At 36.7% G+C, this 27,334-nt stretch overlaps 1 protein-coding gene across 1 annotated transcript in view; it reads right to left on the reverse strand.

Annotated features, from left to right (window-relative positions):
- The window catches only part of LRRC7 (leucine rich repeat containing 7), a 622,375-nt gene that overhangs the window by 140,229 nt on the left and 454,812 nt on the right, over positions 1-27,334 (reverse strand). Inside the window, exons 9-11 of the mRNA XM_061411605.1 lie at positions 21,431-21,505; positions 15,221-15,365; positions 8,719-8,791 (exon numbers count right to left, since the gene is read on the reverse strand). Of these exons, the coding sequence (XP_061267589.1) occupies positions 8,719-8,791; positions 15,221-15,365; positions 21,431-21,505 (293 nt within the window). The remainder of the gene's footprint in view (positions 1-8,718; positions 8,792-15,220; positions 15,366-21,430; positions 21,506-27,334) is intronic.

Consider the following 27,334-nt stretch of genomic DNA (forward strand, 5'->3'; position numbering starts at 1 on the left):
GTAATAAATGTCTGCTGTTTTAGCCACTCATGTATGGTTATTTTGTTATGGCAGTCTGAGCAGAATAATGCATTATTCCATTATTATATTATTATTATATATAATATATATAATGACAATGTATTATTATATTTTGTACATAAGTATTAACATTTTCTTTTTAAGAACTGGATGTTTCACTAATGTTATATTACGAATCCTCACACAGATAAACATAAGCAAGGATCAGTAAAGAAATGTCTTTTTGCTTATTATTGTTGATGACTATTATGATTTGTTGAAGGCTATCTAACATTAAGTCTGACAATAACCTCTAAGATGTATTATTACTTCGCTTTTACAGATGAGAAAACTGCAGCCCTGAGATGTGATTTGACATGCCCAAGTTCAATTAGTTAATGAATGGAGAAGCCAATCTAGTTCCAAGGTTTGCAAATATTTCCCCATGAAGGGATTAAACATATTCAAGACATGTTATCAACCATTAAGGAGTGCATATTCTAGTTGGGAAGGCATATTATATTGGAAAATTATATTTGATATTATAATATCGAATTATAAATTTGATATTATAATTGAAAAGTTAAATGATGATACAAAAGATAAATAAGAGACCAACATAAGAAATGGGAAAATATTACATTAGTGTTCTCTAACTTTTGTAAAGAGTTCCTTAAACTTATTTGTCCATGAAGCTTATTTTTATGTCATACCTATTAAAATCTCAAGTAATGACTATTTGGAGGAATTAAGTTTAGAAAATACTGGTTCATTTAGTAGGTATACTGAGCTTTGAATTTAGAGGAAGCTGCAGTGGTCTGGGTGGGCAGAAGGAGAAGAATTAAGTAGCAAAACAAGTAAACATATTTTTTGAATCCAAATACCCCCAATTTGATTTGTCAGTAACTCTTTACCTTATTAGATTTTATTTTTAAGAAGCATTTATTTAACATGTGAGTACTTCCCATTTAATTCTCACAACATTCTCATGAGGTAGGCATTATTATGATTTCCATTTTACTGAGGAGGAATCTAAGGCTATAAACCCAATAATACATTGAAAAGCCAGATTTTGGACCCAAAAGGTCTGGCTCCAGAGCCAAAACAGCCAACCATTATGCAAGCTTGTTTAAGGGAGCTTTGTTTTAAACCAGCATCACAATGGATAGCTGTTTAAGAAGCTGAATCTACATATTGGTTCTTAAACTTTAGCATGCATCAGAAACCCTGGAACATCTTGTTAACACACAGATTGCTGGTCTGATGATCAGAGTTTCTGATTCAAAAGATCTGAGATTGAGAATTTGCACTCCTAACAAGTTCCCTGGGTTTCCCTGGTGGCTCAGCTGGTAAAGAATCTGCCTGCAATGCAGTAGACCTGGGTTTGATCCCTGGGGTGGGAAGATCCCCTGGAGAAGGGAAAGGCTACCCACTCCAGTATTCTGGGCTGGAGAATTGCATGGACTACAGTCCATGGTGTCACAAAGAGTTGGACACGACTGAGCGTGTCCAACCTATTATACAAGTTAGAGAACACGAATGTGATATTTTTCCATTTCTTATGTTAGTTTCTTATTTATCTTTTGTATCATCATTTAACTTTTCAATTATAATATCAAATTTATAATTTGATATTAAATTAACTTGATGTTATATTACAATTATAAAATTATAATTAATTTGATATTATATTATAATTTGATACAATATAAAATATTATAAAATTATATAATTTTATACAATTATAAAATTTGATATTATATAATTTAATATTATAATATTATATTATAATTTGATACAATATAAATATTATAAAATTATATAATTTTATATAATTATAGTTATAATTAATTTGACATTATAAATATATTATATTATATATATCAAATTAATGTTATATTATAATTTGATATCAAATTAATTTGATATTATAATATCAAAACGTATCTGAATGCAGAGTTCCAAAGAATAGCAAGAAGAGATAAGAAAGCCTTCCTCAGTGATCAATGCAAAGATATAGAGGAAAACAACAGAATGGGAAAGACTAGAGATCTCTTCAAGAAAATTAGAGATACCAAGGGAACGTTTCATGCGAAGATGGGCTCAATAAAGGACAGAAATGGTATGGACCTAACAGAAGCATACATTTGAATCAGTTCTAATGAGGTGGATGAAACTGGAGCCTATTATACAGAGTGAAGTAAGCCAGAAGGAAAAACATAAATACAGTATACTAACGCATATATATGGAATTTAGAAAGATGGTAACAATAACCCAGTGTACGAGACAGCAAAAGAGACACTGATGTATAGAACAGTCTTATGGACTCTGTGGGAGAGGGAGAGGGTGGGAAGATTTGGGAGAATGACATTGAAACGTGTAAAATATCATGTAAGAAACGAGTTGCCAGTCCAGGTTCGATACACTTTTTTTTAAAGTTAAAAAAATTAGACAAAAAAAAAAAAAAAGAAGAGGTGGCAAGAATACACAGAAGAACTGTACAAAAAAGATCTTCATGACCCAGATAATCACGATAGTGTGATCACTCACCTAGAGCCAGACATCCTGGAATGCGAAGTCAAGTGGGCCTTTGAAAGCATCACTACGAACAAAGCTAGTGGAGGTGATGGAATTCCAGTTGAGCTATTTCAAATCCTGAAAGATGATGCTGTGAAAGTGCTGCACTCAATATGCCAGCAAATTTGGAAAACTTGGCAGTGGCCACAGGACTGGAAAGGGCAGTTTTCATTCCAATCCCAAAGAAAGGCAATGCCAAAGAATGTTCAATTGCACTCATCTCACATGCTAGTAAAGTAATGCTCAAAATTCTCCAAGCCAGGCTTCAGCAATACGTAAACCGTGAACCTCCTGATGTTCAAGCTGGTTTTAGAAAAGGCAGAGGAACCAGAGATCAAATTGCCAACATCTGCTGGATCATGGAAAAAGCAAGAGAGTTCCAGAAAGGCATCTATTTCTGCTTTATTGACTACGCCAAAGCCTTTGACTGTGTGGATCACAATAAACTGTGGAAAATTCTGAAAGAGATGGGAATACCAGACCACCTGATCTGCCTCCTGAGAAATTTGTATGCAGGTCAGGAAGCAACAGTTAGAACTGGGCATGGAACAACAGACCGGTTCCAAATAGGAAAAGGAGTACGTCAAGGCTGTATATTGTCACCCTGCTTATTTAACTTCTATGCAGAGTACATCATGAGAAACGCCAGACTGGAAGAAGCCCAAGCTGGAATCAAGATTGCCAGAAAATATCAATAACCTCAGATATGCAGATGACATCACCCTTATGGCAAAAAGTGAAGAGGAACTAAAAAGCCTTTTGATGAAAGTGAAAGTGGAGAGTGAAAAAGTCGGCTTAAAGCTCAACATTCAGAAAACGAAGATCATGGCATCTGGTCCCATCACTTTATGGGAAAGAGATGGGGAAACAGTGGAAACAGTGTCAGACTTTATTTTTCTGGGCTCCAAAATCACTGCAAATGGTGAGTGCAGCCATGAAATTAAAAGACGCTTACTCCTTGGAAGGAAAGTTATGACCAGCCTAGATAGCATATTGAAAAGCAGAGACATTACTTTGCCAACAAAGAGGTCCATCTAGTCAAGGCTATGGTTTTTCCAGTGGTCATGTATGGATGTGAGAGTTGGACTGTGAAGAAAGCTGAGTGCCGAAGAATTGATGCTTTTGAACTGTGGTGTTGGAGAAGACTCCTGAGAGTCTGTTGGACTGCAAGGAGATCCAACCAGTCCATTCTGAAGGAGATCAGCCCTGGGATTTCTTTGGAAGGAATGATGCTAAAGCTGAAACTCCAGTACTTTGGCCACCTCATGCGAAGAGTTGACTAATTGGAAAAGATTCTGATGCTGGGAGGGATTAGGGGCAGGAGGAGAAGGGGACGACAGAGGATGAGATGGCTGGATGGCATCACTGACTCGATGGACTTGAGTCTCAGTGAACTCCGGGAGATGGTGATGGACAGGGAGGTCTGGTGTGCTGCGATTTACGGGGTGGCAAAGAATCGAACACAACTGAACTGAACAAGGTCCCCGTTGGAGTTGATGATGTTGGTCAGGGGACCACATATTGAGAATCAGCAGTCTACACCAGACTATGGAAAGAATTGAATACTAATGTGAAGGAATTTGGGTTTTATCAAATGAAGTGTGTGTGTGTGTGTGTGTGTATGCTCTCTAAGTTTAACTCTCTAAGTTTTTAACTGGAATAACTTTACATCTTAAGAAGTACACTGGGGATTCAATAAAAGGAAATCTCCTGTTTACTCTATTGCCCAGCCCCCAAGTTCTCCTCCCAAAGTCACGTACATTTCTAGCTCTTTGTGTATCTTTCTATGATTAGAGAATAGAGGTAAGCACAGTTTTTAGCATCCAGGTACATAGAATGCTTATTTTTTTGTCATTATAGCAGTCTAGTAAGTGGACTACTGGAATTTACCATCTAGGGTATTAATGTTATATAAACTAAACATCTAGATCAAAGAATTAGAATTTTAGACATAGGTGGAAACTACAAATGAAGATACTAAGCCACTGAGAATTTAAACACTTGTCCAAGTTCACATAGTTAAGTGGCATAGCGAGGGATCACACCCATGCTGCTGGACTCTAAACCCAGTGCTCCTTGCATTATTCCTCAGCAGTCAGAGGCCCATAGGAAAGAAGTGATTTATCCAGCTTTGCATAGTTATCAAATTTTCTGATTCCAGTCTTTCTCTTTGACCATATGCTATGATGGAATGACTTTTTAAAATATCCATTCAAATTTTTGAGCTTTCATTTTTTTTCTCCAAAACTACGAAGCTAACAGAGAGAAGGCTTAGTGCAGTTTCTCTTCCTGTGGAAGATCCTTTGCCCTTAGAGCACTGGAGCTCTTAAATGACCAAATATTGCAAAATATGTGACTCAACTATCTCATATATTAAGAAGCATCATAGGTCAATTAACAGTTTAGCTTTGAGATCTGATAACTTCTCTCAGCCTTTGTTTCTGCATCTGTTAATCGGGAGAAAATGATACACGTTGAATAGTGTTGATGGGGTCTTTAAATAAGAATACATGTAAAGCACCAAACATGGTAGCTGGCACAATGTGAACACAAGCAAAAAGTTGTTTATTACTATTTTCATTGCACACTCAGTTCTTAGAATGGCTGGAACTTCTAGGCACAACTTAAGATTTGACAACAAAAATAACCAATTTTACAAGTCATTTGGCACAAAAGTCATGGAATCTATTTCAGCTGTGAAAGACAGCTGAATTCTTTCAGCAATTTTTACAGTTGGACTATTAAAAACTACCAAAGATAAGTTTAATCTATGAAACATGCTATATGCAGAATGAGAATATTTTTGCTCACTGCAGCTGATCTTAACATTTTGGTGAGCAGAGTTCTAGATAGAATGTCTCATAATAAAATAAGACTCTGAAACCCTGAAATTGAAACTCTAACCCTTTGGCCACCTGATGCAAAGGGGTGATGGCCACCTGAGGCTGACTCATTGGAAAAGACCCTGATGCTGGGAAAGATTGAAGGCAGGAGGAGAAGGGGATGACAGAAAATGAGATGATTGGATGGCCTCACTGCCTCAATGGACATGAGTTTGAGCAAACTCCTGGAGATAGTGAAGGACAGGGAAGACTGGTGTGATGCAGTCCATAGGTTGCAGAGTCAGGCACAACTGGGCGACTGAACAACAACAATAACTATTCCACCACTTACAAAATACTTTCTGCATGTGACCTGGGGTGACATTAAATAGTATTCTAATCAAATTTATCTCTAGCCTTGAGCTAAACCTCTGATCTATCAGTTCTGAATTCCCTAAGAAAAGCAAAGCCACTGTATCATTATCATTTTTACTTCATGAAGATTGTTTACCAAGGTGTATTATAAAAGTTTAGATTTGGCTTATGTTTTGCACAAGTGTTCCATTGAAGTGAGAATGTAAGTGAGAAAATGGCTGTCATAATTTTACCAACCAAAAAATGTATTGTAGAACTGAAATCTTCGAAATTTTTCATTTTAGGACCATTTTACACTCTTAACAATCATTGGTAATCCTAAAGTACTTTTGTTTATATGGTTTATATCTATTGGTATCTATCATATTATAAATTTAAAAGAGCATTTAAAAACAATTATTATTCAGTCTTAAATAACAATAATAAATCCATGACATGTTAATGTAGGTGACATATTTTTATAAAAGTATCTATATTTCCAAAACAGAAACATTATTGAGAAGAGTGACATTGCTTTATTTTTTCAAATCTCTCCAGTGTTTAAATTAATAGAAGGTAACTGGATTCTCATATCTGCTTTTGTATTCAATATGCTGTTGTATATTATTCTGATTAAGTTATATATATATATATATATATATATATATATATATATATTCCAATCTCACATAGATATGTAGTTGGAAAAGGGAGGGAGGAGTATTTTCACAGTCTTTTTGAATAATTGTGACTATTCTTTGATACTATATGAAAACTCAACAAGTGGTGGTTTTTTAGGGGATACAGTAATTGCAATATGGAATCTAAAATACATCAGTGAACTTTTCTTACTCTTCATACCAATACATTAACATCAACTAATCCTTTTGCACTTTGAATGAGTCTGTTTCTCATGTGTGAGTTTGTAGCTCATGCATTGGTCATGAAAAATGTTGCTTTACAGAATTAAACAGATTTTCCAAATGTTGATGCATTTCACAGACAACCTCAATAAATCACATTCATGATCACACCAGCGCTATCAGAAAGCCTTTAAATGTATGGAAGCCGTCAAAGTTACAGTGGCAGATACAAATTTTTCAAAATTCCAACTTTTGCTTGATAGCTCAAATTTCACTGTTGGCAACAAATACTGTCAGTTGTTGTCCTTGAAGTAACAAAGCTCACTCTGTTCATTTTTGAGAAAGTGTCTACCAAACACCCAAGTCTGACTACCACAGTTTGTCAGGCAGTCTTCCTTTTTTAAAAATAGGCTTTAACTTTATAGCCATTTTAGGTTCACAGCAAAACTGAGCAGAAGGTAGAGATTTCTCATAGGTTTCCTACTGCTTTTTTTATTCTCCTTTTTATTGCAATAAAATATAGTATAGTCCATTTCCCTAACATTTCCATTCATGGCTTTATATGAATATCAAAACATCAAATTGTAGACTTTAAATATATGCAGTTTATTGTACATCAATCATGTCTAACAAAACTGTTTTTTTAAAAAAGCTTTCTCCCCACCCCAAGTATACCCAAATCTGTTAAAATGTGGATTTATATAATTCTTTACATGAAATGTGGGACAAGATTCCTATAAAATGGCCTTACAAAATTTTAGAATGAAGATAGCTTATGGATTTCTCACTTTTGTTGTAAACAAAATAATTCCAATGAAACATTGATAATAGTATACATACATTTCTTTAAGAACTGTAAATCAAACATTAATGACAACATAAATTAGAAATAAATCACTTTCAGATAAATGGAATATATTTTTTTCTTAAAAGGCAACAATGATCTTTTACCTTGAAGCTTTTTATGCAAGCTAAAACATGTTTATTTCCTTAAGTCTAAAAATACGTTAATGGAGACAGAAATGGCAACCCACTTCAGTATTCTTGCCTGGAGAATCCCAGGGACAGAGGAGCCTGGTGGGCTTCCGTCTACGGGGTCATGCAGAGTAGGACACAACTGGACCAATGCGACTTAGCAGCAGCATAGAACCAGGGGGCTGGGAATGGATGGCTAGGGAGGTGACAGCTTAAGGATATGGGGTTTCTTTTTGAGATGAAAATGTTCCAAATGGTGATGGTTGCATATATCTGTGAATATGTCTAAAAACCATTGAATCATATACTTTAAATGGGTGCATTGTATGATGTCAATTATATCTCAATAAAACCTTTTTTAAGTTAAAAAAAATAAAAAAACATTGCTGCTGCTGCTGCTGTTGCTTCAGTCGTGTCCGACTCTGTGCGACCCTATAGATGGCAGCCCACCAGGCTCCCCCGTGCCTGGGATTCTCCAGGCAAGAACACTGGAGTGGGTTGCTATTTCCTTCTCCAATGCAGGAAAGTGAAAAGTGAAAGTGAAAACTGAAAGTGAATTCACTCAGTCCTGTCTGACTCTTAGCGACCCCATGGACTGCAGCCCACCAGAGTCCTCCATCCATGGGATTTTCCAGGCAAGAGTACTGGAGTGGGGTGCCACTGCCTTCTCCAAAAAATACATTAAGTTTCTATAAATATCAAATTTTACTAACAGTGTAATGGTAACATATACATAATGCAGATCTTATAAAAATTGATTTGATTTTGTAAGACATTCAAGTGAAGTTAGAGCTGCTGCTCAGTCAAAAGCATCCAAATTACTAGTATCTGGAAAATTACAGGCATTGATATAATTGAAGGTCTGGGTAATCACTTTGCTTGTGAAAGGGCAATGGTCAAGAATTTCTTATCATATTATATAGTTGGGTGTCAATGTAATGTTCACATATAAAACTAAATTGATATACACAAATATATAAGTAAATAAAATGTGGTCTAAAACGAGTTTAAATATGAACAAAATTGTTGAGATCTCCAGTGGAAAATGTGTTAAAGTAGAAAACTCAATATATTCTTTTGTCTCTGGCTTTAGAGAAGCAGACTGGTATGAAACTTTGGCACTTACTTTCCGATTGTATTGGGTAGTATCGTAAGTTGATTGTCATCTACTTTTAGAGTAGTTAGTTTTTTCAACAACCCTAAAACAGAGAAGATGTATCAATACACAAGAACAGATTACTGACAGAAAATACAATATATAAAATACAATATACATCACAATATAATTGCGATGAATGTTTGTCATGATAATTGGCTGCACTCTGCTTATATCAACCCACAAACATATTCGCATGTCTAGTTCTGACCTTCCAGTTGCAAAAACTTCACTTACATCAGTGGGAGTTCAAGTACAATGATGGAGACAATAAAGAAAACATAGGGCTCCATAGAAACCGGAATTGGCGGTACTACTACCACATTTTCCTTTTCTGTTATATAGCAAATGGATGAGATGAAATTTTTCAAGCCAGCTGTGATTCAATATTTAATTAACTCATAAGCACTAATAACTAACATTCCTGTTGTGATACAAATTGAAAACAAATATGAATTAAACCTAATAATCAACGAATGGGTACTGAAGTACTGCAGTGTAGTGGTTAAAATATGGACTTGGAAAAATAAAAACATATAACTTCATACTCTTTCAGTTACCATAAATCCTTGACTGGGATCAGTAGTAAACACAAAAACCCTCAATTTTTAATATGTCAAGTAGAACTGGCTAATAATTGACATTCCAACTATTCATATTTCTCTAATTTATGCCCTTCATAAATTTCCTGCTTTATCTACTTCTATTGTCAGGGCATTAATGAGCAAAAACTGCAGAGTAATAGAAGAACAGCTTCCTTTACCCAGCCATAACAGAACCCAGAGTATCACTATGGCCTAAATAGCCAAAATCCAAGACAAAACATTAACAGTGGCTGATTTTGGTTTTACATATGTTTTGCAGAAAACTTGTTCTGACAGATATAGTAGGTTCCATGGTCAAATGTGTTTGGGAAATGCTAAATTAAACAAAATCAACCAGATTTCTTTAATGAAAAATGTTAAGGAACTTTTAATATACTAATGTAGTAGGGTGACTCTAAAGTTATTGTAGAACTTCTGTGTGTGTGCAGAGTATCTTTTACAGTGGTGTTTCACAAACATGCTCTGAGAAATTCTGTTACAGCTCATACCTACCCACCTCACGTATTTTGAGCACAGCTTAAAGGCAAAAAGTAAGTGACAAGAAGTCGAAATAAAGCTGTTGTTGCATTTGAAGTTTCAGGATGCTCAATTACATAGTCTATCAAAGCACGCAGAATCTCTAGTGAAGAGAAGTGTCATCACTATCAGACTGCTGTGAGAAAATACCTACAATATTTGGAGATTAATACATCAGCTTGTGCCCTTATGATACACGGCTGAACAGTGGCACCTGGGAAGGAGGACAATTCTCACTGGGGTAATTTATCTCTGAAATCTGAACACCCACTGCCTATTCATCTATGCTCAAAGGGTGACTGAATCACTTTAGCTTCTCTACTGTATATGTAAAAAACCATCAACCTTGGAAATATAAAAGAACTCTTGAGCTTGCTCATCAATTGTGTAAAGAAAACACAGGACCATGAATTACAACTAAATTCTTTATGAGCTGTAATTGTGATCAAACTACTGTCCCTGCCCACAGGTGGAGCCAGAGGAGGGCTAACGGTTTCCATATCACATGGCTGAGTTACGAGAAGTTTTGCGTTGGGTTACAGAGGGTTGTGCAAACATCTTGAAGCCAGGTTGCCAAACAGTCTTTAAGAGAATCACAGTCCCCAGGTCTGAAGTAGTGGTGTGAAAATCTTGAGGCAGGATAGGGATTAAGGTCAAAAGATTGATGCAACGGATTTTTTTAAAATAATGGATCTTTGACATAAGTTTCTACAATTTTTGGCAACCCACTCCAGTACTCTTGCCTAGAAAATCCCATGGATGGAGGAGCCTAGTAGGCTACAGTCCATGGGGTTGCAAAGAGTCAGACACGACTGAGCGACTTCATTTTCTTTCTGTAACTTTAAATGCTGAAGCAAGTTAGGGCTCCCTCCTTTGTTCCACTTATGTGAGCTAAAGGGACCATCATTCATTTGTGGTTTGGCTACTTTGTCATTCACACATTCCATACAAGGGTGTGCTCTCTGGATAGATTCCAGAACTTCTGTAGTAATCTGGTTGTTCTTGGAATAGAAAGAGGCCATCAACCTCAGCTCTGTTACTCATGACTTCCTCTGACAGATAATTCCTTTACTGCCTAGCTATTGATATATCTGTTTGGACTGTCTTCTACCCTCAGGAACCAAAGGTATTTTATATTATTTCTTCCTCAATTCTCTACCTCTTTATCTTATATTCCCAATTCAGATATACTGAAGAGAAAGGAAAAGGCGGTTTTTTACTATGATTCTGGCTACTTTCATATAAATATACAATAAGCAGCAGTATAATAAACATTAATATAATTTGTTATCAAATAGCTAATATTTATATGACATTTACACTATATATTAGAATTTTTGAAAGTCAAATTGCTATGTACTCATCAAATCTAAGATTATAATAATTATTATATTATCATAGTACCTAACATTGATTGAACATTCACTGTATACTAAGTTCTGTTCTAAGCAATTATACATATATTAATTAATTATTTCTCAAAATAATTCCCTGATGCAGGTACTATTACTTTCCCATTTAGAAGATGATAAAACTGGGGCACAGAGAGATTAAGTAGCTTGCATAAGGTCACACAGCTAGTAAGATAGAAAAGCCGGACTCTGAATTCATGCAGCTTGACTGCAAAACCTGTGTCTTTAACCTCTAAGTGAATAACATAAATTATTTTGGAAAGTAAATATATATATATTCTCCTTTATTGAGTTTGTCTGCTGTCCAAAGAAGCTGATTATTAAAGCTCTGCCTAGAAAACATAAAGTCTTCTTCATTTTCCCTGGAACTAGCACACTGAAAGAGACTCAGCATACAGGGTTGTTTATTGAATATATAACTCCATTCAAATACCCCACAGCTAAAATAGGTGTAAAGGAACTAAAGATTTTTAGTTCCTATTTCCTTTTATTATTAATAATACTATGACGTTTCTTATCTTTTATTCATTTAAATGTTGGTAGTCCAATAGACAACTCAGGTTCAAATAGAGAGGACAAGGTGTAATTTACCATCCAATCAGAATCAATAAGTTATTTTAGGACCTTTGAGCAGAGTTCCCAGGTATTTCTCTTGACCAAGAAGGAAATTTTTCAAGGAGAGCCAGCCTTTCTACATATACAATCAGGTACTCTGGCAATTCTGCAGATGAATAAATGTAATTTTCCCTAAAAGGCCAATAGGGTCCAAAGACAGTTCTAGCAGGAAGCTACTGACAAAGTTACCTTCTTCATTTGCGGATTGCTCAGCTTTCCAGGTGGCACTAGTGGTAAAGAACCCATTTGCCAAAGCAGGAGACAGAGAGATTTGGGTTTGATCCCTGGGTTGGGAAGATCCCCTGGAAGAAGGCATGGTAACCCACTCCAGTATTCTTGCCTGGAGTATCCCATGGACAGAGGAACGTGGTGGGCTACAGTCCAAGGGGTCGCAAAGAGTTGGACATGACTGAAGTGACAGCACACATGCATGCGCAGATTCTAAACGAAGATATTAAATACATAATACAACTTGCCTGTGCTGGTCTGCTTAATGCCAGCCAAGCATCTAATCTGGTATTTTCTATCATCTGTACAGGCTATTTTCCCCAGACTGGAAGGATAACTCCCTAGTCCACTTTCTTAACAGAGGATATTTTAAACAAATAGTTACATCATCTTTTATTTCACTATATGACCTTTTCATTTCCAGAATTTCTAATTGGTTCTTTTTTTTTTTTTTATAACCACCTGCTCTTAGTCATCACTCCTGTTTTGTAAGTTATTGTTTTTATAAATATTGTTCTTCCTTTTATTTGAGAATCTACACACACTTAAAATAATTTTTTAGCTTGCTTGATAACCTTGATTTCCCTTGGGGTAAAATTTCTATTGTTAGAGTAGTTTTAACATTAGTTTTCCTTTAAAGTATTTGTTTTCATGCCCATTTGTGTCAGTGAATATTTTCTTACCTATGTTCACTCCTCCATGTCTGACACTGGTTACTTCCACCTGACCCTCAAGTTTCTGGGGTTTAGAACCAAGTCTTAAATTAGCAACTTAGTGCTCTCATTCAACCTGGATATTGCAAATTCTGTCCAAAGCAGCTGGTAATGTGCTGTAATTTTCAGTATTGAATCTGTATCTGATCTCTCCTTTCACCCTAGCTCTAGGTTCTTCAGTCTCTCTTAGCAGAAAACCTTTTCCTTCCTCAATCCCCGTAAATTCGTATTCTCCTGTTATGCTTAAGGGTTTTTTTTTTTTTTTTTAAACCACTCAGGATCAGAATTTATGGTTACCACTTCTATTTGTGGTCTGGATCCCATCATGTCTGTAGGCATTACTGTGTTTCCCTTATATCTCAGTTCCAGGTATATGCTCATTCTCTTTAAGCAAAGCTAAAATTATGTTATTGATTCAATACTTAAGGAGTACTTGCCATATACCACCCATAATTCTTTGTATGGAGAAGAAAGTAATGAAGAAAATTATGTTCTTCTAATATAAATAGCTTTTTAAATTCTCATTATGCTTTTGAAGATATGGAGTGGTTTTTGAGTAAGGAGAGTAAGAAATGTATTTTTACCAGATGGCTATCTTGACCAGATGATCATCTCTAGCATCTTCATCAGAGGATGCTCTTTTATACCATTATATTTCCTTACTTTCTACAACATAAAATAGTACTTTATAAGCTTATCTGATCATAAGTTTCATCTAAGATAATTAATAAAGAATGCAGAACAGAGGGCTTATTACATACTTATGGGGTCAGAATATTCACAGAAAGAGCCTGGAAATGTGAAAGTGTTTAATTAAGCTTAAGATAAGTCTTACAGAGGAGTAAGCTGAAAAAACACTGTTACAAAAATATATAACTATATAAATAAAAACATCATCAAATCTACAAAGAAAGAAAAACTAATCCGTTCTGTTAAAAGTAGTATTCTCTATTAACCTAAAAGAATAGTGAAAATGGAAGCAACAAAAATTGGAGAAAAATTTTGGCTTGTGATTCAATTTTCAGAAGCATTAATACGTTCCAGAACATATGATAATCTAATTCAAGGAGTGTTAAAAACTATATTCCAAAATTAAGTAGTTTGATGATTCCTCTCCCATCTGTGTCCTCTCGTAAATAATAAGAGTAAGATAATTTATACAAAAGTTTACTCATTATTTAGACTCTTTCATTGTTACTCAGATAAAAATTTATGACAAAAAAAGGATTGAGTAGTTAATATATATTAACAGACAAATTTCTGCTCTGACAACTCTTGACAGCATGCAAAAGATGAGATGTCATTTTTAAATAATAGAACCATGAAGATATTTTATATATTTATCATGTTATTCTTAAATTGGAACAAGGTTACAATAAAATTAAAGTAGAATAGAGCAACACTGTGGATAGAAAGTGTTAGTTGCCCAGTCATATCTGACTCTTTAGGACCCTATGGACTGTATCCTGCCAGCCTCCTCTGTCCAGGGGATTCTCTAGGCAAGAATACTGGAGTGGGTAGCCATTCCCTTCACCAAGGGATCTTGCCAACCTAGGGATCGAACTAGGCTCTCCTGCATTGCAGGCAGATTCTTTACCATTTGAGCCACCAAGGAAGCCCATGCTACTGGTGATTCTATAGTGACGAAAGAAGACATACATAGTCATCCAAGTACTTAAGTGTAAGATAAATACTCCTTTTAATAACACTTTAAAACTTAGTAGATCTAAAATTATTTAGAGTATATCAGAAAGAAAAACACCAATACAGTATACTAGCGCATATATATGGAATTTAGAAAGATGATAACAATAACTCTGTATACGAGACAGCAAAAGAGACACTGATGTATAGAACAGTCTTTTGGACTCTGTGGGAGAGGGAGAGGGTGGGATGATTTGGGAGAATGGCATTGAAATATGTATAATATCATGTATGAAACGAGTCGCCAGTCCAGGTTCGATGCACGATACTGGATGCTTGGGGCTGGTGCACTGGGACGACCCAGAGGGATGGTATGGGGAGGGAGGAGGGAGGAGGGTTCAGGATGGGGAACACATGTATACCTGTGGCGGATTCATTTCGATGTTTGGCAAAACCAATACAATATTGTAAAGTTTAAAAATAAAATAAAATTTTTAAAAAAAGAAAAAAAAAGTATGTCAGTTTAGTAAGACCATTTTAATAGAGTATTTTGACAGCTAGAGTTACCATTTCATTCTAAAATATTGGTAAAATAATTTTTCATACTGGATAATGATTATGCTAATTTATTAATATCAGGCTAACAGTATATTCCCTACATCTGCAAACAAACTATACTGCTAAAAACGAAAACAGTATATTTGACATAAACATTGATAACAAAATATTATGTTCTCACCTATTGAGTCAGGCAACTGTTGCAACATATTGGATGACAGTAAGAGGTCCTCCAGGGCTTCACATCCAGAAATGTCCATGTCAACAGTTTCTATTCTGTTTTTCGACATATCCAGGTATACCAACATCTTTAACTTCCCTATAGACTTGATGACATTGAGTAAACTCAGGGTTAGTGAGAAACTTTCAGGAAATACTTTAAAGTTGTAAAAACTACAACACTAAAATTAATTTCAAAAGCAAATGCAACAACAATAAGTATTGGTGAGAATGTGGAGGAACTGTAACCCTCATACATTTCTAGTAGGAATGTAAAATTATGCAGCCACTTCAGAAAACAGTTTGGCCATTCCGCAAAATGTTAAACAGAATTTCCATATGACCTATTAATCCCTAGGTACATGCTTAAGAATGAAACATTTGTCCACACAGAAACACAAATATTCAAAGCAGTGTTATTCACAACATTCAAAACATGGAAACAACCCAAATGTCCATAAACTGATGAATAAATAAACACAATGTGATAAATCAATAAGCTGGAATATTATTTGGCAATAAAAAGCAATAAAGTACCAATGCATGCTACAAAATGGATGCACCTTGAAACAAATGCAGCGAAAGATGCCAGTCACAAAAGATCACCTATTGTAAGATTTTACTTATATGAATTGTCCAGAATAGATAAATCTATGGAATCAGAAAGTAGACTAGGGTTGCTAGAGGCTGGGAGGTCAGGGGGAAGGAAATAACTGCTAATGGCTTTCAGGGTTTCTTTCAGTGGTAATGGAAATGTTCTAAAATTAGATTGTGGTGATGTTTGTTCAATTATGTGAGTATTCTAAAAACCATTGAACTGTATACTTCAAATAGATGAATTTTATGATATGGGAATATATCTTGCAACATAGATATGTTAAAAGATAACAACAACAATCTCAAAGTTGCCAAAGACTTAAATGAATATAGAAAAAAAAGGAAGGAAGGATGGGAGAGAAAGTTGTCACCCAAACAATATATGCTGACATAATGATGCTTATAATTTCAAATGCATGAGAAAGGTAATAAATCACGATTTGAACTTTACCCTACTAAGCAGAATCAATATTTTGTTCATTCAACAATCCTTTTTGAGGATCTACTACATACCAGAGCTTGTATTATATACTGGAGAACAATCATGAATATCTTAGCTAAGTATAGGGAGACACTTGTCATGATACAGACAAAGTCTTTCTCTTTAAGGTGCTCATACAATGAAGGAAACTGTCCAATAAACAAATAATTATAAAACCCTATGATATGTGCAATAAAAAAAGCCTGTAGAGAATGCCATAGAGGCACAAGGACACAAATTGGCTGGAAGGCACTGCTTGTCCAGAAAAAGAGAATTTGTACCTGGAAGAGAGAATAGCGCAGAGAAGTGTGAAAAAGGGAGTATGTTTGAGGAAGAGTGGGAAATTCAAAGTTACTGAATATAGTGGTGAAGTTAAGCATTAGAAGAAGTCATCTGTTAAAAAGCCTTACCTTTCATGTGAGGGTTATTTGAACTCTATCTTATTGGTAAGGAGAGCTATCAAGGCTTTTAAGATGGTGAATAACATTATTAGATATGTGTTTTGAAATAATAATCTCAGGGAAATGTGAAGGGAAGATTCATGACTAGAGTTAGAGTAGAATTGAAAGGATCAGAAGGATCTGGAAGCTGTTTAGCTAACGAGATGAAAAGGACCTGAGTTAAGGAAGCAGAAGTGAGGATGAAGTGGGGATGGCTCAAGAAAAATTTAGAAGTGGAATGACTGGATTAATAACTGATTTCTGAGGACAGGGGTAGAATAAGATCAGATGGTGGGCAAGAGATAAACAATGGTTATTTAGCTTGGACATGAATTATGGGACTTACAGCAAGACCAAATTCTTCATTTTCCTTTTCTTTAAGGGCATATTTTGCAAATAAATGTCACACACATATCTGTGTGCAATGGCTCACCTGGTTGTTTGTCTACCTATAACACTTTGCTATACTGTCTCTACTTATTTGACAGAGTATAAGCAAATAAACACTACATCAACAAATTAATTGCACAAGCACACACTTGGCACTGTGCTAAGTACCTTATATATATTACTTGATGCAATACTTTATGCTCTTATTGCTCAGAATGTGTTTTACACAGCAGCCGTATCAGTACCACCTGGGAGCTTGTCAGAAATGTGGAATCGAGATCCACTCCAGACCCACTGGATTGGAATCTGCACTTTAACACACACTAAAGCTTAGAGGTTAAGTAATATCACACATTGGGTTCCCTGAGAAATGGAGACAAAGAGAAATTTTTGAGAGAGATTCTTGGGATTAATACCAGTGAAAAGAAAGAAGGAAGGAAGGAAGAAGGACTGGGCAGGTGAAGGTAGGCTGTGATGGTTCTGAGGAATTACTCAGCTGACTCTTCAAGTAGTACTGCAGTTGTCTTGAGTAGCAGTGAAGGGGCCAGAGCTTCATACTCTTGCACTGATTGATCACTGAATTGGTGGTCTCCTGGAATACAGTTATAACCCTACATGAGAAAGTTCTCTTCAGCTGGGGAAAGTCCTGAAGAGGGTGGAGAGTTGCAAGCAGTGTTCCCAGAGGTTGAGGGAATAGAATAAGCCCAGGAGGATGACACATGACAAGATCCACCACAAGTAACATTCCAACATTGCCCCGTTAATAAAGAGTGGAGCTAAAATTTCAAACTCAATTTTATCAGATTATAGACTATAAAGCCTATTGATTAGATTAGCAATTCCTGACCTCTAAATTGCTTATTAACACAGCTCATATCTCTAGCCCTGCTTCTTCCCTTGTAGACAGAGAGTGTGAACACAGGTGAATAGTTGCTAGGCTAGGAACTGGGTGCTCTGGATGAATCAGGCCAGAGGGCTGAATTTCTTCTCATGCCTAGAAATACGTCACTTGGAAAAATATTTGTCACACTTCTTAGAGCTGTCCACCCCAAGGAACTATTATGCTAACTTAGCTCATCTCTTCTGATGAGCACACAAAGAATACTACACGTGTTTATGTTTGTGTGTGTCTGTGTGAGGATTTCTTTTTTTTGTTCCTTTATCATGAGAAAATTTCTTTTCTCTTTGAAGCTTCCTGAATTGCTATCTGTAGCACAACTCAATATGTTTGTGTGAAGTTTCTAAACATCTTTTTTTGGAAGCAAAATAACACTTCAATGTTTATTTTTGAGTGTTTCTAAACCCTCACTTTGAAGTACCTTATAAAGGCAATAATAGCCTGGAGTGATAAAGGCCTTTGTAGCCCAATGACTCGGAGTCCTTGAGGATATTAAATGTTACTCCAACATCCAGACAAAGAGGGATCTACAGATGAGCATAGAGCAACAAATTAAAAAAGGGGAAGCCACTACAAGCAAATGGAGATATTGGAGTTTGCTGTTCAGTTATATTTTTATTGACTGATATTAGAGTGATAGCAAACAAATTTTTGATCATTATTTGCTTCTCTGATTTGTGAAAAGTAAAGTGGAAAAATGATAATCCAGGCTTCTAAAAGTATTTTAAAATATATTAGCTTAATGTATTATGGTATGTGAACTGAAAACAAAAGGAATGTGCTTTTTCCTCCTGTATCTTATGACTCAATATTTAGAATAAATCCTTCTGTGAAACTGATAGACATGGGCTGAAGACTGCATTCAAGCTCAGACTTTCAAGGCCAAATGTTTCTAGGTAATTGTCTAACAACTCTTTGCCAGCCTAGGCATTCAAAAACCACACCTGTTTAAGGGCAGGAGGTATAGGAGTATCCCATAAGTATTCCCATAAGGAGTGTCATAAAATATGGAATTCAAGTGTACAAAGTAAAGCAAGAAACCCAGTTAAAGATGTCAGTATATAAGAAAAAAATACTTTTGTAACAGACAAATTAGACAGCACTATCTGTTTTACAGACAACTGAATCACTATCTTTACATTTAAATAATACATTAAATAATACATTGACTATGCAATTCATCAGGCTTCCCTCATAATTCAGTTGGTAAATCATCTGCCTGCAATGCAGGAGATCTGGGTTCAACTCCTGGGTCAGGAAAATCCCCTGGAGAAGGAAATGGCACCCCACTCTAGTATTCTTGCATGGAGAATCCCATGAACAGAGGAGCCTGGCGGGCTACAGTCCATGGGATTGCAAGAGTTGGACACGACTTAGTGACTAAACCACCACCATGGAATTCATCTGCAAGGTTGGATTTTGGGAACAGAACCAGTGTGAAAAGTGGGATAAGCCCAATTCTCATTCAGACCTTCTACTGATACCCATAGCAACAGCATTTGGAGCATCAGGGTGAGCGTGAGCCTCTGAAGCTGGTTTGAATCACAGGTCCACCATTTACTGACTGTGTGACCTTGGCCCAGTTACTTACTCTTTCTGTTTCAATGTCCTCATCTATAACATGGAGTTGGTAATAAATTCTGCTTCACAGGGTTGCTCTGAGAATTCGGTGAGTCACTTGTAAAATATCTAGATAGTGCCTAGCCCCTGATAAATGCTATGTAAGTAGTTTTGAATAAATATATACACTGCAGGAATAAACTTTTCCCACTAGACATGCATTCTGATTTCCACCAACGTGATGGACATGAGTTTGAATAAGCTCCAGGAGTTGGTGATTGACAGGGAAGCCTGGTGTGCTGCAGTCCATGGGGTCGCAGAGAGTGGGACACGATTGAGCAACTGAATTGAACTGAACTGATATACACCTTGAATATGGCACATATCAGTCTCTGCTATGTGTAGTAGAATATAGATTTGTCTCTTCTGTTATATGCAGACCCCTCAAACAAATACGCTCAAGGTCATTGAATATATTATATTTGTAACTCTGACATGAGCATGGTTTCTAATTCATAGAGGTATATTTGTATATGGTTTTTAATAAATCAATAAACAGAAAATATGCATGCTTTTCTATTTTGTATCTGTGAGGATAATAGAAATGTATTCTTTCGGTGAGAGAAGAAAGTATATTTTCTCTAATCTTTTGTCAGATTTTATTCTTTATATGGTCCCATGCTTATTCAAAAAAGAATAGCTTCCTCTTCTTGCTTTTGCAATCATTTTAAGAAATGTTTAATGTCAGTTCAAACAAAGAATCAAGTCTGGCTTTTGGAACACACATTGAAATCTCAGTGGCTGAAGAATTATTCCATAACCAACTGTCCTGGCTACTTAACCCCACGCAAGAGTTTAGATTGGCTTTCACCACTGAGAGCCTTCTAGTTGTTTTTTTGTGTGTGGTGTTTAGTTGCTAAATTGTGTCCAACTCTTTTGCGACCTCATGGACTGTAACCCATAGGCTCCTCTGTCCATGGGATTTCCCAGGCAAGAATATTGGAGTGGGTTGTCATTTCCTCCTCCAGGGGATCTTCCCAACCCAGGGACTGAACCCATGTCTCCTGCATTGCAGGTAGATTCTTTACCATTGAGCCTCTTGGGAAGCCCTGGGTATGTATGTACATGCTTATACCTGAGGGCACATGTCATGAGTGGCAAGAAACAGTGTTATATGGAAAGCCATTCTTTCACTGGATGGAAAATGAATGGTCACACTCAGTGAGTTGATTAGTCCACCTATGATTCAGGAGATATTACTGAATTTTCTGTTAGAGAGATAATTTGACTCTAACTTCCTATTTTTAACAAGTTATGTTCCTTGCGTTTTTCAAAAAATCAAATAGATCTACTTTAAATCACCTGAACTGAGAGAGAAATTTTTATCTTGTGGAAGAGCTCAAACAATATGAGTAGAAACCATTATCTAATTACCTATAAGAAGAAAATTGATTTTGTAAAACTAAGGTTTGGTATTATGTATAGCATTTTTTTCATATAACAATATAAATTTGTTCAGATTTGAAAAACAGTAAGTACAGAAAGAGATGAAATGTACTTCTAAGTGTATAAGAAAAATCTTTCATATATGTTACATACTCATTTTACTCACCTGTAACACATATAACACTCGTAACACTCAATATTAAAAAACAAACTAGTGAAAAACACGATGGAATACTATTATCAAATGTTTAACTTTGAAATGAAAACACTGAGGTTTAAGATGAAAGATTAACCATTATCAGTTACAATTAATATACAACATAAATGCTAGATGACATGACATAATAAAAACTTACATACCCCAGGTAGCACTTGCAATGCATTATTATCCATCCACAACTCCCTTAAATTTTGTATTTGATCCAGAACTTCAGGCTGGGGGAGAAGTAGGGAGAAAAGAGAGAGGAGAAGAAAACTAAATTAGTCTTTTATTATCACAGTATAAGATGTAATTTATTGGATCTGAAACTTTTATTTGGGAATCCAGTGTTAATCCTCTAAGAAATTCCAAGTTTAACATATCTCTTCTAGCAAAACTGGTATTCCCTGAGGTAGCCAACCTATAACTGATGTGGAAAACATTAGAACAAGAATAATAAAAGTTGAAATCTATTACTCTCCCTTAACACTATTCTCTGCAGTATTTATCAATCTCTGTCTTCTTCACTAGAGTATAATTTTTTGAAGGGCACAGTAATATTCAGTTTTTAATCCCTGTGTCCTCAGATTCTCATTGTTTGCCATGGTAGTTGGTAAACAGTAGGTTTTTATCATAACACCATACACACAAACATCCTCTGCTCCATGATGTAATAATAGTATAGGAGCTTCCCAAGTGGTACAATAGTAAAGAATCTGCCTGCCAATGCAGGAGACACCCTGAGTCAGGAAGAGCCCCTGGAGAAGGAAGTGGCAACCCATGCCAGTATTCTTGCCTGGAAATTTCATGGACAGAGGAGCCTGGTGGGTCCATGAGGTTGCAAGGAGTTTGACACAAGTGAGTGAATGAACACACACACAATAATAGTACAAGACCCACTCATTTCTTATCTTTTCATTTACTCAACAAAAAATTATTTGTTGAATAATGGGGAGGCCTACTATGCAAAACATACAATGCAGGATTCACAGTTATTCAAAGCTAGTCCCTGCCTTGAAGTAGCTGAGAAGCTAATTGGGGAAATAAATGTATATAAATAACAAAATCACAAGGCATCATATGGGGGAAAAGAATAATGTAGAGAAGTTCAGAGAAAAAAAGAGACAGAATATGATCAAGAGGTAACATACTGTGCATAATATATACTTTAATTCCAAAATTAGAAGCTGTCTCTAAATTCTATCTCCTGGGAAGCAGACTATTCAGAGGGTAGGCTGCTATTGCTGCCAGCATCATTTCTTGATTTATGATGACCTCTTCCTGATTTCTTTCCAGAAATTATCTCCCCTGCTCCCACTCTAAGGCCACCTGCTTCCCTTGAAGTGGATTCCTTTTTTTTTTGAAACCACTCCAGGGAATTGACAATGGCCAAAACTAATTACTGCATTATATTCATCTACCCACAGGGTTTGGCTCAGGGATCCATCAGAGCAGATAAGAAGCAATGGTTCTCTGATTGGGTTTTGTCTTTGTTTAGTTGCTAAGCCGTATCCGACTCTCTTGTGATCCCATGGACTGTAGTTCGCCAGGCTGCTCTGTCCATGAAATCCTCCAGGTAAGAATACTGGAAGGTTGCCATTTCCTTTTCCTGGGGATCTTCCTGACCCAGGAATTGAACCCATGTCTCCTGAATTGGCAGGCGGATTCTTTACCACTGAGCCACCAGGGGAGACATCTCTGACTGGGACTTGGGGAAAAGACTCTCGCTCTTGTCTGCTGGATTTGAAACTGGAAGCGGACAGTTCTGGGGGCTTCAGGCACGAGGTAAGAAGGAGAGCCTGTTTGAATTAAGATGGATCCTGATGGCACCATTTACGCTTAGAATTAAGCCACACCTTGTTGTTAGTCACTCAGCTGTGTCTGACTCTTTGTGACTCCATGGACGACAGCCCGCCAAGCTCCTTTGGAGAACTCCATGGAGTTCTCCAGGAGGGAATGCTGGAGAGGGTTGTCATTCCCTTCACCAGGGGATTTTCCTGACCCAGGGATCAATTCCCGGTCTCCTGCATTGCAGGCGGATTCTTTACTGTCTGAGCCATCACCCTAAGTCAGATTTTTTTTTTTTTGTCTCCAACTAAAAAAAAAATTATCACTGAAATAAGATACAACCATAGTTCAGTAAAATTAGAGACCTAATGAAGAAAGCTAGTATATTTGATAGGGTATCAGTGGAAAAGAATGGAATGGTATCAATGTTACTACTGGACTATTGATAATTATGGGTCAGTAAAATACACTTCAGAGACTTCTGGACTACTTTGGAGATAAGTTTCTGATGCCTTTTAGCCTGCAAATGCAATGGAACATGGTGCTATTCCTGAGAGAAGTTTCATTTGTAACAAGGATCAAAATCTAAAGTTTCAACTTGGAAAATAGTTAGGACTACATGAGGAAGGTGGGGGGTAGATTTTTGTATAGGAAAATATTCACACTATTGCTTAGCTCATGGGGAACAGGGAGTGAACTACTCCATTGGAAAACTCTGTCTCTGTGTCAGTCATATGGCATAATTTTTCTAAGCTCAGGCATCATGCAGACTTTAGGGGAAGAGAAAAAGTTGCATACCTTAGTTCACAAGTTTATGGAATAAGACAGAGGCTAGTGTATAAATTTGAAACCATGAGCATTATTCAGGAAGTCTAGCTGTGCTGTGGTAACAAATTAATCCTGAAATCTCAGTGGCTTAACAAACAGGATTGCTTACTCTTATTTTGTGTTCACTGTGGGTTTCTGCCCCCCACCAACCAGTCCTGTGTTACCACCAAATCAAGACTTTCAGAAGAGTCAAAGCAGGGAGAGGGAGTATGAAAAACTAGCCACTGCCCTTACAGATCTCAGGCTGGCAGTGACACTTAATCACTTCTTCTTATATCTCATTGCCTAGAACTGTTTATACAGCCTGGACCTGAGTTTAGGGAAGGCTGGGGAATGTGGGAAGAATTCAAGGAATATTGGGTGACTACTAAAAGGAGTCAGACACAACTTAGTGACTAAACAACAACAGCTGCCCTTGCCACACAGTGATACCCTATGAAAAAAACAAAATGACAAGAATGAAGACATAGTACTTTCATAATTTAGTTATCCCCTAATTTTATAAGTGCTTATTAAACTGCTTCTCAGTCCAGGTACTTCACTAGAGTCATAATATGTGTTATGATCTCTGCCTTCAAGGAACGAACCCATGGTCTATTTCTTGAGCAAACATATAAAGAGCAATTATGTGACATTATGGGAATACAAAGAAGGAGAGGTCTATAATGCCATAGTATCAAGGGAAACCAGACATGGATTCCTGAAGCTGAGATGAGAAGGAACTGGTCAGAAGAAAGGAGAGGAGAGGAAGCATATTTTAACATGAATCAGAGTGGTGAGCAACAGCAAGATGTATTCAGGGGAACCATAGGCAGTTTGCTTTACTGAATTGTCAAGTTTAAGATGGAGTAACTAGTGTAAGCAGCAGAAAATCAGGCTAACTAAAGAGGTTGGGTCTGTCAAGGCCTCACCTTTTGTTAGGGAGATAGGAATTTATCTTATGGGTCAAGAAGTATCACTAAAGGTTTTCTAAGAGGAAGTGATATTTTATATTTATCACTCTGCATGCACGCTAAGTCACTTCAGTAGTGTCCTTGTTCTTGTTCTATTGGCTGGAAGGACACCAGGCAGGAGGACCCTTGTTGGGGTCCAACTGGAAAGGGTCAGTAACAGAAGAGCAAAATACAGAAGAAGGCAAGAAGAAATGGAGCCCAGGAGAGTAAGGGCTTATTAAAGTCCAATGAACAGAGTTGTGTTAAAATAAGGAAGTGAAGAAGAGTATCATACACTGGAGAGGTGTCCGGTAAAATAAAAGATGAAGATGGGAACTCAGTTTTGGAAATAGTAACATACTGGTAAACTTAGTGATAGTAATTTCATGAGATAACTATATTACAGTGGGTTGAAGATAAATAATATGCAAATAAATGGGGACAGTACAGATAGAATATTCTTTGTAAAGTCTGGGTGAGATGAGAGGAGAGGAATTGAGGAGCTAGGAAGAAATTGAGGAAGCTGACAGGAAGATACTAGATGAGAATGGTTCATACTGGAATCGTCTGAAGGGAATCAAAGAAGAAACTGAGGGGAATCGGAAGACCTCTATCAATGATCACTGTTATTTTAACTTTTGGGGGAGCCAGGTGGAAGACTGACAATCTAGGGAAAAACAGAAGAAGGGATTTCAGGTTTCTATGAGGCCAGACAGAGTGTAGTAGGAGTGAAGGATTGAGAGAAGTAAAAGGATAAGAAATTAGAATGAGAGAGCAGAAGTTAGGAGGTCAAGATTGCTGAAGTTGTTTCAGGCAATGACAAAATTCAAGCCGTAACCCTGGGTATTATGACACGTTGGTGTGTGTGGGCAAGGGAGAATGCTGTGGAAACATAAGACCTTGCATGATCTCTAAGGATCTGGGTAACCTTTGGTGGACTACATAGCTTGCTCCCTTGGCTGTGCCAGGTAAGGTGAAAGTGAAAGTGTTAGCTGCTCAGTCATGTCAGACTCTTTGCAACCCATGGACTGTAGCCTGCCAGGTTCCTCTGCCCATAGTATTTTCCAGGCAAGAATACTGGAGTGGGTAGTCATTCCCTTCTCCTATAGGTTCTTCCCAACCTGGGGATGGAACCCAGATCTCCTGCATTGCAGGCGGATTCTTTACCATTTGAACCACCATCAGGTAAAGTGTCAGATAAAATTGACCAATAATACCTCTAAAATATCTCTCATGCTGGATTCTTCTGGGGACTCTAGGCATCTAAGACAACTCGGAGAGGGATTACTGACGCTAACCTATATTTCTACTTTATTTTAAAAGCTCCATTTAATTAACTTAATAACATAATATGGTAACAGTAGTCCTACTTTACAGATGAAGACTCTGAAAATAATTTTCTGGGGAAAATAAGAATAGGTGGATAAGGGTTGTGTAACTGCAGCTGGGATCATAACTCAGGTCTCCTGGTTCCAAAGATGACATCATGTTACAGCTTAAAACTGAAATTCTGAAATAATGAAGAATGCTGGTGATCACAAATGCCCAATAAAGAAAGTAAAGCATATGCTGGATTTCTAAAAAACAGATAATGTTTTCATTACTGGATGTTATAATAAAATGTGTCACAGAGGAAATCTCAACAACTTCCTAGTAAAAGAAGAGACCAAATATATTTAGCAGATCAATATATAACCTTGCTGAAATAACATAAAGATGCAGTAATATCTCATGATCAATAGACAATTTTGAAATGGATCCTGGAACTAAATTAAATGGCTTTCACCCAACCTAACACATAAATTGCTTTTTATTCATACCATTTGATTTCATTCTCAAAGTCAATTGTTTCCGTTAAAAATGAGTGAATTAACTGAAGAATGGCTTGGCATACTTCATGCTCATGAAGGTGTTGTGAACTGGACACTCACATAACTCCTTTAATGATTATAAATTAGTGTAGTATTTTAGGAAAACATTTTCAAATACATATCTCATGTTATGAAAATGTTCACATTGGTTTTGGGGCAGTTATATCAATAACCTCAGATATGCAGATGACACCACCTTTATGGCAGAAAGTGAAGAGGAACTAAAAAGCCTCTTGATGAAGGTGAAAGTGGAGAGTGAAAAAGTTGGCTTAAAGCTCAACATTCAGAAAACGAAGATCATGGCATCCGGTCTCATCACTTCATGGGAAATAGATGGGGAAACAGGGGAAACAGTGTCAAACTTTATTTTTCTGGGCTCCAAAATCACTGCAGATGGTGACTGCAGCCATGAAATTAAAAGACGCTTACTCCTTGGAAGGAAAGTTATGACCAACCTAGATAGCATATTCAAAAGCAGAGACATTACTTTGCCAACAAAGGTCCGTCTAGTCAAGGCTATGGTTTTTCCAGTGGTCATGTATGGATGTGAGAGTTGGGCTGTGAAGAAGGCTGAGCGCTGAAGAATTGATGCTTTTGAACTGTGGTGTTGGAGAAGACTCTTGAGAGTCCCTTGGACTGCAAGGAG

The sequence above is a fragment of the Bos javanicus genome, chromosome 3, assembly GCF_032452875.1.
Source record: "Bos javanicus breed banteng chromosome 3, ARS-OSU_banteng_1.0, whole genome shotgun sequence".
Classification (NCBI taxonomy): domain Eukaryota; kingdom Metazoa; phylum Chordata; class Mammalia; order Artiodactyla; family Bovidae; genus Bos; species Bos javanicus.